This window comes from Oncorhynchus mykiss, chromosome 22, assembly GCF_057628025.1.
Source record: "Oncorhynchus mykiss isolate SJ-2025 chromosome 22, ASM5762802v1, whole genome shotgun sequence".
Taxonomy (NCBI): domain Eukaryota; kingdom Metazoa; phylum Chordata; class Actinopteri; order Salmoniformes; family Salmonidae; genus Oncorhynchus; species Oncorhynchus mykiss.
This window is the reverse complement of record NC_143043.1, coordinates 41,274,990-41,291,883: the sequence shown is the minus strand read 5'-3', so window position 1 is coordinate 41,291,883 and position 16,894 is coordinate 41,274,990. Positions and strand designations below refer to the sequence as shown.

At 44.2% G+C, this 16,894-nt stretch overlaps 1 protein-coding gene across 3 annotated transcripts in view; it reads right to left on the bottom strand.

The window, feature by feature from the left end:
- Positions 1 to 16,894, bottom strand: part of LOC110502095 (transcription activator GLI2) — a 114,407-nt gene that overhangs the window by 29,125 nt on the left and 68,388 nt on the right. For all 3 annotated transcript variants that reach the window (XM_036959176.2, XM_036959175.2, XM_090216053.1), the window contains one exon: positions 7,917 to 8,111. In XM_036959176.2, coding sequence (XP_036815071.2) covers positions 7,917 to 8,111 — 195 coding nt within the window. The remainder of the gene's footprint in view (positions 1 to 7,916; positions 8,112 to 16,894) is intronic.

Genomic DNA, 16,894 nt, shown 5'->3' with positions numbered 1-16,894 from the left:
TCTCTCTGATCTCTCACTGGTCTCTCTCTCTGGTCTCTTTCTATGGTCTCTCACTGGTCTCTCTCTCTCTGGTCTCTCACTGGTCTCTCTCTATCTTGTCTCTCTCTCTCTGGTCTTTCTCTCTCTTTCTCTGGTCTATCTCTCTCTCTCTGGTCTCTCTCTTTCTCTGGTCTCTCTCTCTCTGGTCTCTCTCTTTCTCTGGTCTCTCTTTCTTTGGTCTCTCTCTCTCTGGTCTCTCTCTTTCTCTGGTCTCTCTTTCTCTGGTCTATCTGGTCTCTCTCACTGATTATATATTTTTTTGCATGATTTTGGTTTTGATGATTTTTTAAAACATTAAATGCACTATGCATTATGTGGGTTGAATGCTGTTACAACACAGAATAAAACATTTAAGTCCCATGATGGTGTGACGGACCATGTGTGAATAACCATCAGTTATTCACAGTACTTTACTTTAATCAAATATTTCAGTTGTTGTGTATATTACATTTGTGTTACTTGATTACTTGATTATTTCATTCCAAGTCATCATCTCATCGCTATAGAGCTGCTTCCTAAGCTGTTGGACAAAAATCCCAATTTTAGTAGTTCTTCAAAGTAAATAAGGCATACTTTTATGTCTGCTGAATACCAATACCTTGCGAAGCAACTGTTCTGTATCCCCTCTTGATCGCGCATTCTTCGTTCTCTTACATAGTAGGCGTGAAATAAACACAGACTGGACAAGTAGCTGCTGCGCTATGGATTGTGGTCATTGCAGTTAAAAATCATGTTTTCTGCGCTAAACTATGTATAACATTGGCCTGTTGGAAACTACAACTCCCTACTACATTGCACAGTTCGGGCATGATCTGATTTATCTCTAGAGAAACAACAACTCAAAAAACGGAACAAAATGGAATCCAATAAAATGTAACAGACATCAGTCAATTAGTTTTCTAAAAAACTAAAAATAACCAACATTTTGGTTAATCGCTCAGAACTACTCTCTGGACTCTCTTTCTCTAGTATAGTTGCTATACAGTGGTTCCACTACATCCACTGCTCTCTCTCTCTCAGGTGACCCTAGACTGAGGTGAAGCATGCAGGCCCAGGCCTTGATCCTGCGATGCGAGTGAGAGGCCCAGCGCAATGCCCAATCGCCTCCCTGAACTACACCCCAGCCTGGGTACCAGCCAGCCAAGAGCCCCAGCCCAGCCACCCCAGCCTGGGTACCAGCCAGCCAAGAGCCCCAGCCCAGCCACCCCAGCTCCGCTCTGCTCTCCTCCGAGTGGTGAGGAATGTTTATTTTCCCTGGTAAATCTCTCTAATACCACCACTGCACATTTTATTAGAAGAGGCTCGCTGCGATGATTCCCCTGTGAGCCCCTAGTGTCGTGCTAAAGCCACATGTCTGCTGGGTGTTCATACAGTAAGTGTTTGTGTATGTAGTCAAACCAGGGGGACAAGACCCCCCCTCCTTCTCTGTCCCTCACTCACATCCCCTCCCTCATCCCCAGATGTATTTTTCCTCTGACTAGATGGAAGATATTTACATTGGCAGCAGCTGTTGTCATAGGATCTTCAGTTTATTTTCCCGCCAGCAGGTTCCTCTACAGTTAGTTCTCTATGACACCCCCCCCATTATCAAGACTGTGCATCATGTACTGTAATCTGTAGGACTTTTTAAACATGTTTAAAGAACCTAGTCAGTTCTTTCAGATCAGTGCAATAAAGGAGAAGTGAGGAGACAGATTGTTTAGACAACTGAAAAAGCTTATCCTCATCCCCTCAGTTTGGTGATGTACATGTATGTGTTCTGCTGAGTGCCGCAAGTTTGGCCCACCATCCGGCTGTGTAACAGCATAATATCCCCCCCTGGTTTGGCCCACCATCCGGCTGTGTAACAGCATAATATCCCCCCCTGGTTTGGCCCACTATCATGCTGTGTAACAGCATAATATTCCCCCTTGGTTTGGCCCACCATCAGGCTGTGTAACAGCATAATATTCCCCCTTGGTTTGGCCCACCATCCGGCTGTGTAACAGCATAATATCCCACCTTGGTTTGGCCCACCATCCGGCTGTGTAACAGCATAATATCCCCCCTGGTTTGGCCCACCATCCGGCTGTGTAACAGCATAATATTCCCACTTGGTTTGGCCCACCATCAGGCTGTGTAACAGCATAATATTCCCCCTTGGTTTGGCCCACTATCACGCTGTGTAACAGCACATTATCCCCCCTTGGTTTGGCCCACCATCCGGCTGTGTAACAGCACATTATCCCCCCTTGGTTTGGCCCACTATGACGCTGTGTAACAGCATAATATCCCCCCTTGGTTTGGCCCACTATGACGCTGTGTAACAGCATAATATTCCCCCTTGGTTTGGCCCACTATGACGCTGTGTAACAGCATAATATTCCCCCTTGGTTTGGCCCACTATGACGCTGTGTAACAGCATAATATTCCCCCTTGGTTTGGCCCACTATGACGCTGTGTAACAGCATAATATTCCCCCTTGGTTTGGCCCACTATGACGCTGTGTAACAGCATAATATTCCCCTTTGGTTTGGCCCACCATCCGGCTGGGTAACAGCATAATATCCCCCCCTGGTTTGGCCCACTATCATGCTGTGTAACAGCATAATATTCCCCCTTGGTTTGGCCCACCATCCGGCTGTGTAACAGCATAATATCCCTCCCCTGGTTTGGCCCATTATCATGCTGTGTAACAGCATAATATTCCCCCTTGGTTTGGCCCACTTTCACGCTGTGTAACAGAATATTATTCCCCCTTGGTTTGGCCCACTATCACGCTGTGTAACAGAATATTGATACGTGATACGCTGTGTGCTGTGTTTGCATTAGGCTGTGTCGTCGAAGCCTGCGGTTAGTTACTGACAGATGTACTGACAGATGTATTTATTTGCATGTTCATCCACCCAGGGGCCCATCTCTTCCCCTTTATCTATCAGAGATCACTCATAACATAACATGTCACGTGCAATATATTTACTTTAGGTTTACAAGGGGCTTTAGGGAACAAGGCCCAACTGGCCTCTGCCTGGTCTGCTGGAAGTGTCTGCTACTAGAGGGGGTAATTGGTCTTTGTTGGTTTAGCGGAGACTGTTCTTTCAGCCTGTGTGTGGGCCTGCCCGTCACATGAACGTGTCAGAGCACACATTGGCATGGACACGCATTTGGCACGGCAGTGAAGAAGAGAGTTTCGGCACGGCCCACACTATCCGGCCGAGCGACGGCAGGCTGGATCTGCCAGTGTTTGTTTTGTAGGCCTGTCAAAGCAGACTGCATGTAGACTACATGGCACCCATGTCTCAGTCAGTCACACAGTAGGTGGAGGAGAGGAGCAGAAAGCTACTGTCTGCGTCCCAAATGGCTCCCCAATACTGTATAGTGCACTACTTTTGACCAGGGCTCATAATGTGTTCTCAGAGAAAGCATTTCTACTTACTTAGCTACTCCCCTTCAACCTTAACAAAGGGACCCAAAAATGTTAAAGGATGCTCACACAAATTATTGTTCAGATTATTGACTGTTCTCATCAATTGTTTTACACAGTATACAATTGTCAACGTACAGAATACAGTACCATGCATGGAGACAGGGTTGCATGGTCTTTCCTGAGCAGTTAGCTCTGGTAGACTGAACTGGACAGCATCAGGGTGACATGTTTAGTGTAATTTAACCATGTTCCTGAGAAAAAGAGAGTGTCTGGTTTATAGATCTGCTTAATGGCAAGCTGTACAATTGACAGTAAATCCATACATTTAGCCCTATGGAGATACGAGGATACCAGACTGTCTTAAACCTTTACTCTCCTCACTGACACGGCCGAATTTTACATAAACACATTTCTCTCTTTTGTTAACGAATCAAAATCAAATCAAATCAAATGTATTTATATAGCCCTTCGTACATCAGCTGATATCTCAAAGTGCTGTACAGAACCCAGCCTAAAACCCCAAAGAGCAAGTAACGCAGGTGTAGAAGCAACGATCACTATTTTATAGTTCAACCTTTAACCTCTAAGCCCACTCTCTCATGTCTGCAGTACTAATAGGAATAACTGGGAGGGAAAATAACCAGCCATTATTTAACTTTGGGTTCACTGAGGACTCTGCCCTTGTGGTAGGTCCAATGAGTTTATTAGAGCATAAACTGATTTTGAAATATGCATATACATTTTATTTTATCAGAGCAAAGCTTCCAAAACAAACGTTGGGGTCTAGATGCATATGTATCGCCCTCTCTGCTGTTAAATGAGTCTCTTTATTCGCCAGGCTGTCTGCTGAGCCCCTGAGCCATTAGATGGCTGGCTGGGTCAATACAGAGGCTGTGTGTGTGGGGCAGCTAGCCTCGCTAACCGCACTAACAGAGAGCCACAGGTCCGAGAGTGCCCGGACGTTGACCACATCAAACCCAGCGTGGAGAAGGAGAAGGCCCAGTGCTGTGTTGTGTGAGTCGGTGTCTGTGGGTGTCTGAGCAAACAGCCTCCCCAAACAACTGTGGGCAGCCAGCAGCAGTGGCGGTCACAACGGGAGAGAGAAGTGGATGGAGGAATGGAGGGGGAAGGCAACAACATCTATGCCCCAAACTAGCCGCCCGTTCTCCACCCTCCCTCCCTCTTCATGTTTGATTATGTGATTTAGGGGTAATTTAAGGTTCATTTCAACGGCGGTCCTGTTTTCCTAGCGCGTGCGTGTGAGGATTGATGCGTAAGCGTCACGCAGGGTGGACCGGGAGTGTGACAGATGAGGTGGAAACACTGTTAGATGGCTCGCTCTCGCTCATTTTCCTTGGGTGGGTTGAGACAGGATGAAAGTGATATGGATACTACACCGGGAGTCTGTGCCTGGCAGGCAGCGACTGCATTTCTTTGATTGTCGAAAGGCATCGAAAGGCTTACTTTCATGGACAGTTTAGTTTAGTTTTCCACTCAGGACTATATTGCCCTTTCATACAGCTTACTGGAAGGTTCCTGGGTTCATTTAACTTAAGTTGAATCCAAAAGTCTTGGTCCAGGGACTTGCAGCAATGTTAGGCCGTACTTACTATCACTCTGCTCATACAGATATAGGATATTAATTTGAGTCAGTTTGCTACAGCAGGAAAATAAACAGGAAATGTGAATTATTATGTGAATTAATAGACATTTTTGTAGGGGTTGATACATTTTTGTGTAGGGGAAAATCAAGTCTGAAATGTCAAAGTGAAAATTACAAACTTCAGAAGCCTTTTTAAACCTCAAATACACTATACGTTTTAAATTGAAGGAAAGTTCTCCTGCAACAGGGTGATCAAATTAAGATCCTACATCTGTAGTTCTGGGTCCTATAACAATGCAATAACAGGCGAGTGAAACAGACTGGCAGCAAGGCTTTGGTCCCTCACCATATGTCTGACTTCTGTGAAAAGCAGGGTTGTTCTCTTCTGTCACACTGTCACTGAATGACCCCTGCCTGTATCTAGTCTCTGTCTTTGCCATTAGCTGTAGAGAGCAGAGCAGGAACCACAGATTTACAGTATACCTGCCATAACACTGACTGAGAAAGAGAAGAGACAGATATAGAAGCTCTGGCATCTGCTGCTGCCTGCAATATAGTACATCCACTGCCCCCCCCCCCTCTCTCTCTCTCCATGGTTGCCCTTTTAAGGTTACCGCTGTGAATTTACAGGATGTTACTGATAACAGTGTAACACACCTAAAACACCATATGACTGGCTGTGTGAATAAGAAGCCTGTGCTGGGAGAACAGTAGGGGTTTTTACGAGTCCCCAGCCTCAGGCCTTTCTGTGTTTATATAAGACCCCACGACTCTCACTTTGATGTGGGGAAGTCTTACACACAGAAAACCACAAGAAGAAAAGGCATCTATGAAAAGCACAGCACCACATCCACATACCTGGAGATCAGCACAAAGGGCAACAAGGCTGTTAGTATTTAGTAGTGTGGTATATGGATAACTAAGCTGTTAGTATTTAGTAGTGTGGTATATGGATAACTAAGCTGTTAGTATTTAGTAGTGTGGTATATGGATAACTAAGCTGTTAGTATTTAGTAGTGTGGTATATGAATAACTAAGCTGTTAGTATTTAGTAGTGTGGTATATGGATAACTAAGCTGTTAGTATTTAGTAGTGTGGTATATGGATAACTAAGCTGTTAGTATTTAGTAGTGTGGTATATGGATAACTAAGCTGTTAGTATTTAGTAGTGTGGTATATGGATAACTAAGCTGTTAGTATTTAGTAGTGTGGTATATGGATAACTAAGCTGTTAGTATTTAGTAGTGTGGTATATGGATAACTAAGCTGTTAGTATTTAGTAGTGTGGTATATGGATAACTAAGCTGTTAGTATTTAGTAGTGTGGTATATGAATAACTAAGCTGTTAGTATTTAGTAGTGTGGTATATGGATAACTAAGCAATAAGGCATGGGGGGGGGGGGGGTGTGGTATATGGCCAATTTACCACAGCTAAGGGCTGTTTTTAAGCCCGACGCAATGTGGAGTGCCTGGACACAGCCCTTAGCCAAAAAATCAGAATTGAGCTCAGGTGCATGCTGTTTCCATTGATCATCCTTGAGATGTTTCTACAACTTGATTGGAGTCCACCTGTGGTACATTCAAGTGATTGGACATGATTTGGAAAGGCACACACCTGTCTATATAAGGTCCCACAGTTTGGAACCACCAAGACTGTTCCGGCCGTCCTGCCAAATTGAGCAATCGAGGGAGAAGGGCGTTGGTCAGGGAGGTGACCAAGAAAAAACAACGCATGAGAGGCTTCGGGACAAGTCTCTGAATGTCCTTGAGTGGCCCAGCCAGAGCCTGGACTTGAACCCGGTCTAACTTTGGAGAGACCTGAAAATAGCTGTGCAGCGACGCTCCCCATCCAATCTGACAGAGCTTGAGAGGATCTGTAGAGAAGAATAGGAGAAACTCACCAAATACAGGTGTGCCAAGCTTATAGTCATACCCAAGAAGACTCAACGCTGTAATCACTGTCAAAGGTGCTTCAACAATGTACAGAGTAAAGGGTCTGAATACTTATGTAAATGTGTTATCATATTTTTAATACATTTGCAAAAATGTCTAAAAACCTGTTTTGGTTTGTCATTATGGGGAATTGTGTGTAGACTTATGAAAAAAATGTAATCTGTTTTAGAATAAAGCTGTAACATAACAACATGTAGGAAAAGTCAAGGGGTCTGAATACGTTCCCGAATGCACTGGTAACAGTATCACAAACCCCAGAGGAGCCTTATTGCTATTATAAACTGGTTACCAATGTAATTAGAGCAGTAAAAATAAATGTTTTGTCATACCCGTAGAATACAGTCTGATATACCACGGCGTTCAGCCAATCAGCATTTAGGGCTCAAACCACCCAGTTTATAAGATGCTCCTGAGTGGCACAGTGGTCTAAGGCACTGCATCTCAGTGCTAGAGTCATCACTACAGACCCTGGTTCAATTTCAGGCTGTTTCACAACAGGCCGTGATCGGGAGTCCCATAGGGCGGCGCACAATTGGCCCAGCGTCGTCCGGGTTTGACTGGGGTAGGCCGTCATTGTAAATAAGAATTTGTTCTTAATTGACTTGCCTAGTTAAATAAAGGTAAAAAAAAAGGAATATATGATACAACTAGCAGTGAGGTGAGTAGAAACTATAACGTGTAGGAAACACTGGTCGTTTAGTGTCGCTTTAGACATGTGAGACCAGGTGAAGAATTTAGCTCATTAAGGTTGGTGAGGTGATTGGTATAGTCAGGTTTACGGTGTCTGGTTGGGAAAGAATTCTGCAGTGGTTGTTGCACTCCAGGACCAGGGTTTCTTACCCCTGTTCTAGAGAATTGGGTGTCATTTGCAATACAACCCTGGTGGGTGTGCTTTAGGATTTCAGGGTGACTCACCATCCACAGGGCCGATGTAGTCGGGCAGGTGTGCTGCTGCGGCTGCTGCTGCCGCGGCCGCCCCGGTCTGCAAGAGGAGGTCTCCGTAGGTGCTTCTGCCACTGGCCATGAGGTGGTAGTACTGTGTAGGGTTGGCCCCTGGAGGGGGAGGGGGCAGGCTGAACAGACCACGCTCCTTCAGGTGCTCATGGGTCACTGTAGGACAGAGAGAGGGAGAGAGGGGTGAGATGAGAGGCACCTGTTAACTAACCAACAATTGACACAGGGAAGACTGGCACAGGAACAGACTGACAGCGAGAGAGGTAAAGATAGACAAAGAGAGACAGAGAGAGAGAGAGAGAGCGAGAGAGAGGAAATGAGAGGACGTAGAGGGACAGACAGACAGAGACAAAAAAAGAGTGAGTAGGCAAAGAGACAGACAGACACAGAGTGTGTGCATTGCTTCACAGGTTTGAAGATCTTTGCTACAGCAGATGACTGGAGGCAAAAAGGCTTTTGGTAAGCGATGGGTGAAGTCTGAGGTTTGATGGGGTGTGTGAATGACCCTGGGGAGTAAAGGAAGAAGACAAAGAAGGAGAAAAAGAAAGAAGGGATAACACATTCCTGCTTTTCTCATGTCTCATACATAAATTAACCGTGACAGACTATCTGCACACACACACACGCACGCGCGCACGCACACACACACACACACACACACACACAAAGCCATAAATGCTATCCATAGTGAGTAGCAGGGAAACCCTTTTGCACCACAGTAATATTGATGTAAAACATGTTAACACCTGCACACAGTAAACCCACATGTAAAAGTGTCACAAGCTATAAGAGTGAGAGATGGATTTGTTTTTTCTTCCTTTCCTTTCATTCACAGCCAGCCACTGTGGGCTAAAGCCATTACTGTGGCCTCCTCCCCCTGTTTCCTGCTCTCCGTTTGTCCCTGTGGATATGTCAGGGGCTAATGTCTCAAATCATCAAATCAAATTTTATTGGTCACATATAGGCTGTGGCAGTCACGAAATTTCGTCAGCCGGTGATTGTCAAGCAAATAACTGTCAGGTAATTGACAGTTTATTAACCTAAACACATTTAGCATCTCCTGGCTTCCACACATAGCCTACAAGACACTGATGCAGACCTTTGGAACATTCACATTTTAAAAAGTTAAATAAATTCAGGTAATAAAGCCTACACCTTCACAATACATCCATTATTTATTTTAGACAGGTCTAAAGAAACATGATATGAACAAAATGTATTCCATTTCAGAAGAAAAGAAAAGCCTACTCTGAGTTGTCCTTATGTTAGGTCCTAATCTGGCTATGCCAGATGGCTGTGGGCTACACTAGTTCATTTAGCAGACAAGATTTGCTTAGAATTCCATGGCATTATTTTATAGTATAAAGAATTCAACTGAACAAAGCTGAAAAAAATATAAATGTTTTCTCCAGACGATTTGAGGGAGTGTGCACATGTGGCTATTCTGTGTTGAGCGGTTAAAACTTCTTCGGGATCGGTGTCCCTTCCACGGGACAGTTGAGCTAATGTAGGCTAATGTGATTAGCATGAGGTTGTAAGTAACAAGAACATTTCCCAGGACATAGACATATCTGATTTTGGCAGAAAGCTTAAATTATTGTTAATCTAACTGCACTGTCCAATTTACAATAGCAGTGAAAGAATACCATGCTATTGTTTGAGGAGAGTGCACAATTTTGAACATGAAAAGTTATTAATAAACAAATTAGGCACATTTGGGCCATCTTGACACAAAATCTTGAACAGAAATGCAATGGTTCATTGGATCAGTCTACAACTTTGGACATACACTGATGCCATCTAGTGGCCAAAATCTAAATTGCACCTGAGCTGGAATAATAAATTATGGCCTTTCTATTGCATTTCAAAAATGATGGTACAAAAAAAATACAAAAGGATGTTTTTTTTTCTTTATATTATCTTTTACCAGATCTATTGTGTTATATTCTACTACGTTCCTTTCACATTTCCATAAACTTCAAAGTGTTTCCTTTCAAATGGTACCAATAATATGCATATCCTTGCTTCAGCTACAGGCAGTAAGATTTGGAAATGTCATTTTAGGCGAAAATTGAAAAAAAGGGGCTAATCCTTTTAACAAAGAAATACAGTAGGTATTCCTATATGCTTAATTTAGAGTTATTAATGTAACTTTAGTTGTTCTACAAACGTTGGGCTATATGTTTGGATTTTTAATACATTGTAAGGCTGCATGATGAGACTAAAGATGATTTGAAAAATAATCGCTTGAAAGGCTCGAGCTCTGTTTTTTTTTTCTGCAGGCTTTACACACTTCAATAGTCTCTCGTTCACAATTTGACAAGCACTTGATAATGCCTCGAATTTCACCGCAGTATCACCCTTGTGGCCGGAATGCACCCTAAAAAAACATGCCTTTTGCGGCCCAGAGACCTTCTCCCTGAGTGCTATTCTATTCTGTGCAATAAATACTGCAAATATTCCAAACATAGTCAGGGAAAGTTGTGGGGTGCGATAGATCCCAAATGAATACAACCACTAGCATCCCCCATTTGTTTACGCAATATGGCTGATACAACAGGTCAGAACGTTCAACTTAAAATGTTGGTAAACTATTAGGCTATTTCTTCACATTATAGGCGCATTATAGCACATGGTACTAGGCTATAAGCGCAAATGTTCTATTAGCAGGAAAACACCATTATCAAAAGTGACCACAAATGCAATTATGCATGTATTGCTTTTATTATAAAGGTGCATTTTTATGGTGAAAATGTTCTTCCCCAAAGTTGAAGCTCATGTGCTGTTTACGTATGCCAGTTAGGCTCTAACCCTTCATTTTAAGAAGCTATTTAGTTATGATACAAACCTTATCAAAACATATAGTCCTATGGGCTAGGCTACATGAGGTGTGCGACTATGATTAGAAAAAGTCACAAAATAAAAGCAGTTTCTTAAGTTGGGCATCATTCACAAGTGATCATATATAATATTGTGATAGGCTAATCTTTCAAAAACAAGGACATTTCTAAGTGACCCCAAACTTTTGAACGGTAGTGTATTTAGCAGAAGTTATTGCGGATACAGTGAAATGCTTGTGTTCTTTGCTCCAACAGTGCAGTAATATCTAACAATACACAACAATACACACAATACTCTACTGTTAGAAAAAGGAGGAAGAAAGGAGAGGGAGTGGAGGGATAGTTTGAGCTCCCTCAAAGGGTTTAATGTCTCTACTGTTAGTTAGTGAAACTGTGAAGAAAATGAGAGAGGGGGAGGTTTGAGCTCCCTCAAAGGGCTTAATGTCTCTACTGTTAGTTAGTGAAACTGTGGAGAAAAGAGAGAGGGGGGAGGTTTGAGCTCCCTCAAAGGGTTTAATGTCTCTACTGTTAGTTAGTGAAACTGTGGAGAAAAGAGAGAGGGGGAGGTTTGAGCTCCCTCAAAGGGTTTAATGTCTCTACTGTTAGTTAGTGAAACTGTGGAGAAAAGAGAGAGGGGGGAGGTTTGAGCTCCCTCAAAGGGCTTAATGTCTCTACTGTTAGTTAGTGAAACTGTGGAGAAAAGAGAGAGGGGGGAGGTTTGAGCTCCCTCAAAGGGTTTAATGTCTCTACTGTTAGTTAGTGAAACTGTGGAGAAAAGAGAGAGGGGGAGGTTTGAGCTCCCTCAAAGGGTTTAATGTCTCTACTGTTAGTTAGTGAAACTGTGGAGAAAAGAGAGAGGGGGGAGGTTTGAGCTCCCTCAAAGGGCTTAATGTCTCTACTGTTAGTTAGTGAAACTGTGGAGAAAAGAGAGAGGGGGGAGGTTTGAGCTCCCTCAAAGGGTTTAATGTCTCTACTGTTAGTTAGTGAAACTGTGGAGAAAAGAGAGAGGGGGAGGTTTGAGCTCCCTCAAAGGGTTTAATGTCTCTACTGTTAGTTAGTGAAACTATGGAGAAAAGAGAGAGGGGGGAGGTTTGAGCTCCCTCAAAGGGCTTAATGTCTCTACTGTTAGTTAGTGAAACTGTGGAGAAAAGAGAGAGGGGGGAAGTTTGAGCTCCCTCAAAGGGCTTAATGTCTCTACTGTTAGTTAGTGAAACTGTGGAGAAAAGAGAGAGGGGGAGGTTTGAGCTCCCTCAAAGGGCTTAATGTCTCTACTGTTAGTTAGTGAAACTGTGGAGAAAAGAGAGAGGGGGAGGTTTGAGCTCCCTCAAAGGGCTTAATGTCTCTACTGTTAGTTAGTGAAACTGTGGAGAAAAGAGAGAAGAGGAGGTTTGAGCTCCCTCAAAGGGCTTAATGTCTCTACTGTTAGTTAGTGAAACTGTGGAGAAAAGAGAGGGAGTGGAGGGATAGTTTGAGCTCCCTCAAAGGGCTTAATGTCTCTACTGTTAGTTAGTGAAACTGTGGAGAAAAGAGAGCGGGGGAGGTTTGAGCTCCCTCAAAGGGCTTAATGTCTCTACTGTTAGTTAGTGAAACTGTGGAGAAAAGAGAGAGGGGGAGGTTTGAGCTCCCTCAAATGGCTTAATGTCTCTACTGTTAGTTAGTGAAACTGTGGAGAAAAGAGAGGGAGTGGAGGGATAGTTTGAGCTCCCTCAAAGGGCTTAATGTCTCTACTGTTAGTTAGTGAAACTGTGGAGAAAAGAGAGAGGGGGGAGGATTGAGCTCCCTCAAAGGGCTTAATGTCTCTACTGTTAGTTAGTGAAACTGTGGAGAAAAGAGAGAGGGGGAGGTTTGAGCTCCCTCAAAGGGTTTAATGTCTCTACTGTTAGTTAGTGAAACTGTGGAGAAAAGAGAGAGAGTGGAGGGATAGTTTGAGCTCCCTCAAAGGGTTTAATGTCTCTACTGTTAGTTAGTGAAACTGTGGAGAAAAGAGAGAGGGGGAGGTTTGAGCTCCCTCAAAGGGCTTAACGTCTCTACTGTTAGTTAGTGAAACTGTGGAGAAAAGGGGGGGAGGTTTGAGCCCCTTTCCTCTGCGTTGCCAAAGCCACGGGCCACACCAAAACGGTCCTATCAGGACCAATAACATATTGATGTATAATTTACATGATATTCAGTCGAGTAGAAATAGGAAGGAGAATATTGAGATACTTTTAAAAACAAAGTCTGATATTATTTTTTGCATAATAATTTTGTCTGAAAGAGCATATAGACATTGACACATTTTAAAATGTAATCTTGCTATATCAGAATGTGAACAACTCGTAAAAAGACTATGGGCAAAAAAAGCAACCCCAAAAAATAAAGAAATTAGAAAGGATGCAAACAAATGATTGTATTTCATGAAAAACAAAAGAAACAGAGAAATATATATATATATATATATATATATATATATATTTTAAGTAAGAGAGAACAGGAGGCGCACAGAGAAGCTTCAGTTTCTCCTCAACCTGCCAGATCACATAAATCCACTTCCAGCTTTGTGTGGACTGGACAGACACTAAAGATGGTGGAGGGTAGTGTATAGGACAGACACTAAAGATGGTGGAGTGTAGTGGATAGGACAGACACACTAAAGATGGTGGAGGGTAGTGGATAGGACAGACACACTAAAGATGGTGGAGGGTAGTGGATAGGACAGACACTAAAGATGGTGGAGGGTAGTGGATAGGACAGACACACTAAATATGGTGGAGGGTAGTGGATAGGACAGACACTAAAGATGGTGGAGTGTAGTGGATAGGACAGACACTAAAGATGGTGGAGGGTAGTGTATAGGACAGACACACTAAAGATGGTGGAGGGTAGTGGATAGGACAGACACACTAAAGATGGTGGAGGGTAGTGGATAGGATAGACACACTAAAGATGGTGGAGGGTAGTGGATAGGACAGACACTAAAGATGGTGGAGGGTAGTGGATAGGACAGACACACTAAAGATGGTGGAGGGTAGTGGATAGGACAGACACTAAAGATGGTGGAGGGTAGTGGATAGGACAGACACTAAAGATGGTGGAGGGTAGTGGATAGGACAGACACACTAAAGATGGTGGAGGGTAGTGGATAGGACAGACACTAAAGATGGTGGAGGGTCGTGGATAGGACAGACACTAAAGATGGTGGAGGGTAGTGGATAGGACAGACACACTAAAGATGGTGGAGGGTAGTGGATAGGACAGACACACTAAAGATGGTGGAGGGTAGTGGATAGGACAGACACTAAAGATGGTGGAGGGTAGTGGATAGGACAGACACACTAAATATGGTGGAGGGTAGTGGATAGGACAGACACTAAAGATGGTGGAGTGTAGTGGATAGGACAGACACTAAAGATGGTGGAGGGTAGTGTATAGGACAGACACACTAAAGATGGTGGAGGGTAGTGGATAGGACAGACACACTAAAGATGGTGGAGGGTAGTGGATAGGATAGACACACTAAAGATGGTGGAGGGTAGTGGATAGGACAGACACTAAAGACGGTGGAGGGTAGTGGATAGGACAGACACACTAAAGATGGTGGAGGGTAGTGGATAGGACAGACACTAAAGATGGTGGAGGGTAGTGGATAGGACAGACACTAAAGATGGTGGAGGGTAGTGGATAGGACAGACACACTAAAGATGGTGGAGGGTAGTGGATAGGACAGACACTAAAGATGGTGGAGGGTCGTGGATAGGACAGACACTAAAGATGGTGGAGGGTAGTGGATAGGACAGACACACTAAAGATGGTGGAGGGTAGTGGATAGGACAGACACACTAAAGATGGTGGAGTGTAGTGGATAGGACAGACACACTAAAGATGGTGGAGGGTAGTGGATAGGACAGACACTAAAGATGGTGGAGGGTAGTGGATAGGACAGACACACTAAAGATGGTGGAGGGTAGTGGATAGGACAGACACACTAAAGATGGTGGAGTGTAGTGGATAGGACAGACACTAAAGATGGTGGAGGGTAGTGGATAGGACAGACACTAAAGATGGTGGAGTGTAGTGGATAGGACAGACACACTAAAGATGGTGGAGGGTAGTGGATAGGACAGACACTAAAGATGGTGGAGGGTAGTGGATAGGACAGACACACTAAAGATGGTGGAGGGTAGTGTATAGGACAGACACTAAAGATGGTGGAGTGTAGTGGATAGGACAGACACTAAAGATGGTGGAGGGTAGTGGATAGGACAGACACACTAAAGATGGTGGAGTGTAGTGGATAGGACAGACACACTAAAGATGGTGGAGGGTAGTGGATAGGACAGACACTAAAGATGGTGGAGGGTAGTGGATAGGACAGACACTAAAGATGGTGGAGTGTAGTGGATAGGACAGACACTAAAGATGGTGGAGTGTAGTGGATAGGACAGACACACTAAAGATGGTGGAGGGTAGTGGATAGGACAGACACTAAAGATGGTGGAGGGTAGTGGATAGGACAGACACTAAAGATGGTGGAGTGTAGTGGATAGGACAGACACACTAAAGATGGTGGAGGGTAGTGGATAGGACAGACACACTAAAGATGGTGGAGGGTAGTGGATAGGACAGACACTAAAGATGGTGGAGGGTAGTGGATAGGACAGACACTAAAGATGGTGGAGGGTAGTGGATAGGACAGACACACTAAAGATGGTGGAGTGTAGTGGATAGGACAGACACACTAAAGATGGTGGAGGGTAGTGGATAGGACAGACACACTAAAGATGGTGGAGGGTAGTGGATAGGACAGACACACTAAAGATGGTGGAGGGTAGTGGATAGGACAGACACTAAAGATGGTGGAGGGTAGTGGATAGGACAGACACACTAAATATGGTGGAGGGTAGTGGATAGGACAGACACACTAAAGATGGTGGAGGGTAGTGGATAGGACAGACACTAAAGATGGTGGAGGGTAGTGGATAGGACAGACACACTAAAGATGGTGGAGGGTAGTGGATAGGACAGACACTAAAGATGGTGGAGGGTAGTGGATAGGACAGACACACTAAAGATGGTGGAGGGTAGTGGATAGGACAGACACACTAAAGATGGTGGAGTGTAGTGGATAGGACAGACACACTAAAGATGGTGGAGTGTGGTGGATAGGACAGACACACTAAAGATGGTGGAGGGTAGTGGATAGGACAGACACACTAAAGATGGTGGAGGGTAGTGGATAGGACAGACACTAAAGATGGTGGAGGGTAGTGGATAGGACAGACACTAAAGATGGTGGAGGGTAGTGGATAGGACAGACACACTAAAGATGGTGGAGGGTAGTGGATAGGACAGACACACTAAAGATGGTGGAGGGTAGTGGATAGGACAGACACACTAAAGATGGTGGAGGGTAGTGGATAGGACAGACACACTAAAGATGGTGGAGGGTAGTGGATAGGACAAACACTAAAGATGGTGGAGGGTAGTGGATAGGACAGACACACTAAAGATGGTGGAGGGTAGTGGATAGGACAGACACACTAAAGATGGTGGAGGGTAGTGGATAGGACAGACACTAAAGATGGTGGAGGGTAGTGGATAGGACAGACACACTAAATATGGTGGAGTGTAGTGGATAGGACAGACACACTAAAGATGGTGGAGGGTAGTGGATAGGACAGACACTAAAGATGGTGGAGGGTAGTGGATATGACAGACACACTAAAGATGGTGGAGGGTAGTGGATAGGACAGACACTAAAGATGGTGGAGTGTAGTGGATAGGACAGACACACTAAAGATGGTGGAGGGTAGTGGATAGGACAGACACACTAAAGATGGTGGAGGGTAGTGGATAGGACAGACACTAAAGATGGTGGAGGGTAGTGGATAGGACAGACACACTAAAGATGGTGGAGTGTAGTGGATTGGACAGACACACTAAAGATGGTGGAGGGTAGTGGATAGGACAGACACACTAAAGATGGTGGAGGGTAGTGGATAGGACAGACACACTAAAGATGGTGGAGTGTAGTGTATAGGACAGACACTAAAGATGGTGGAGGGTAGTGGATAGGACAGACACACTAAAGATGGTGGAGGGTAGTGGATAGGACAGACACAC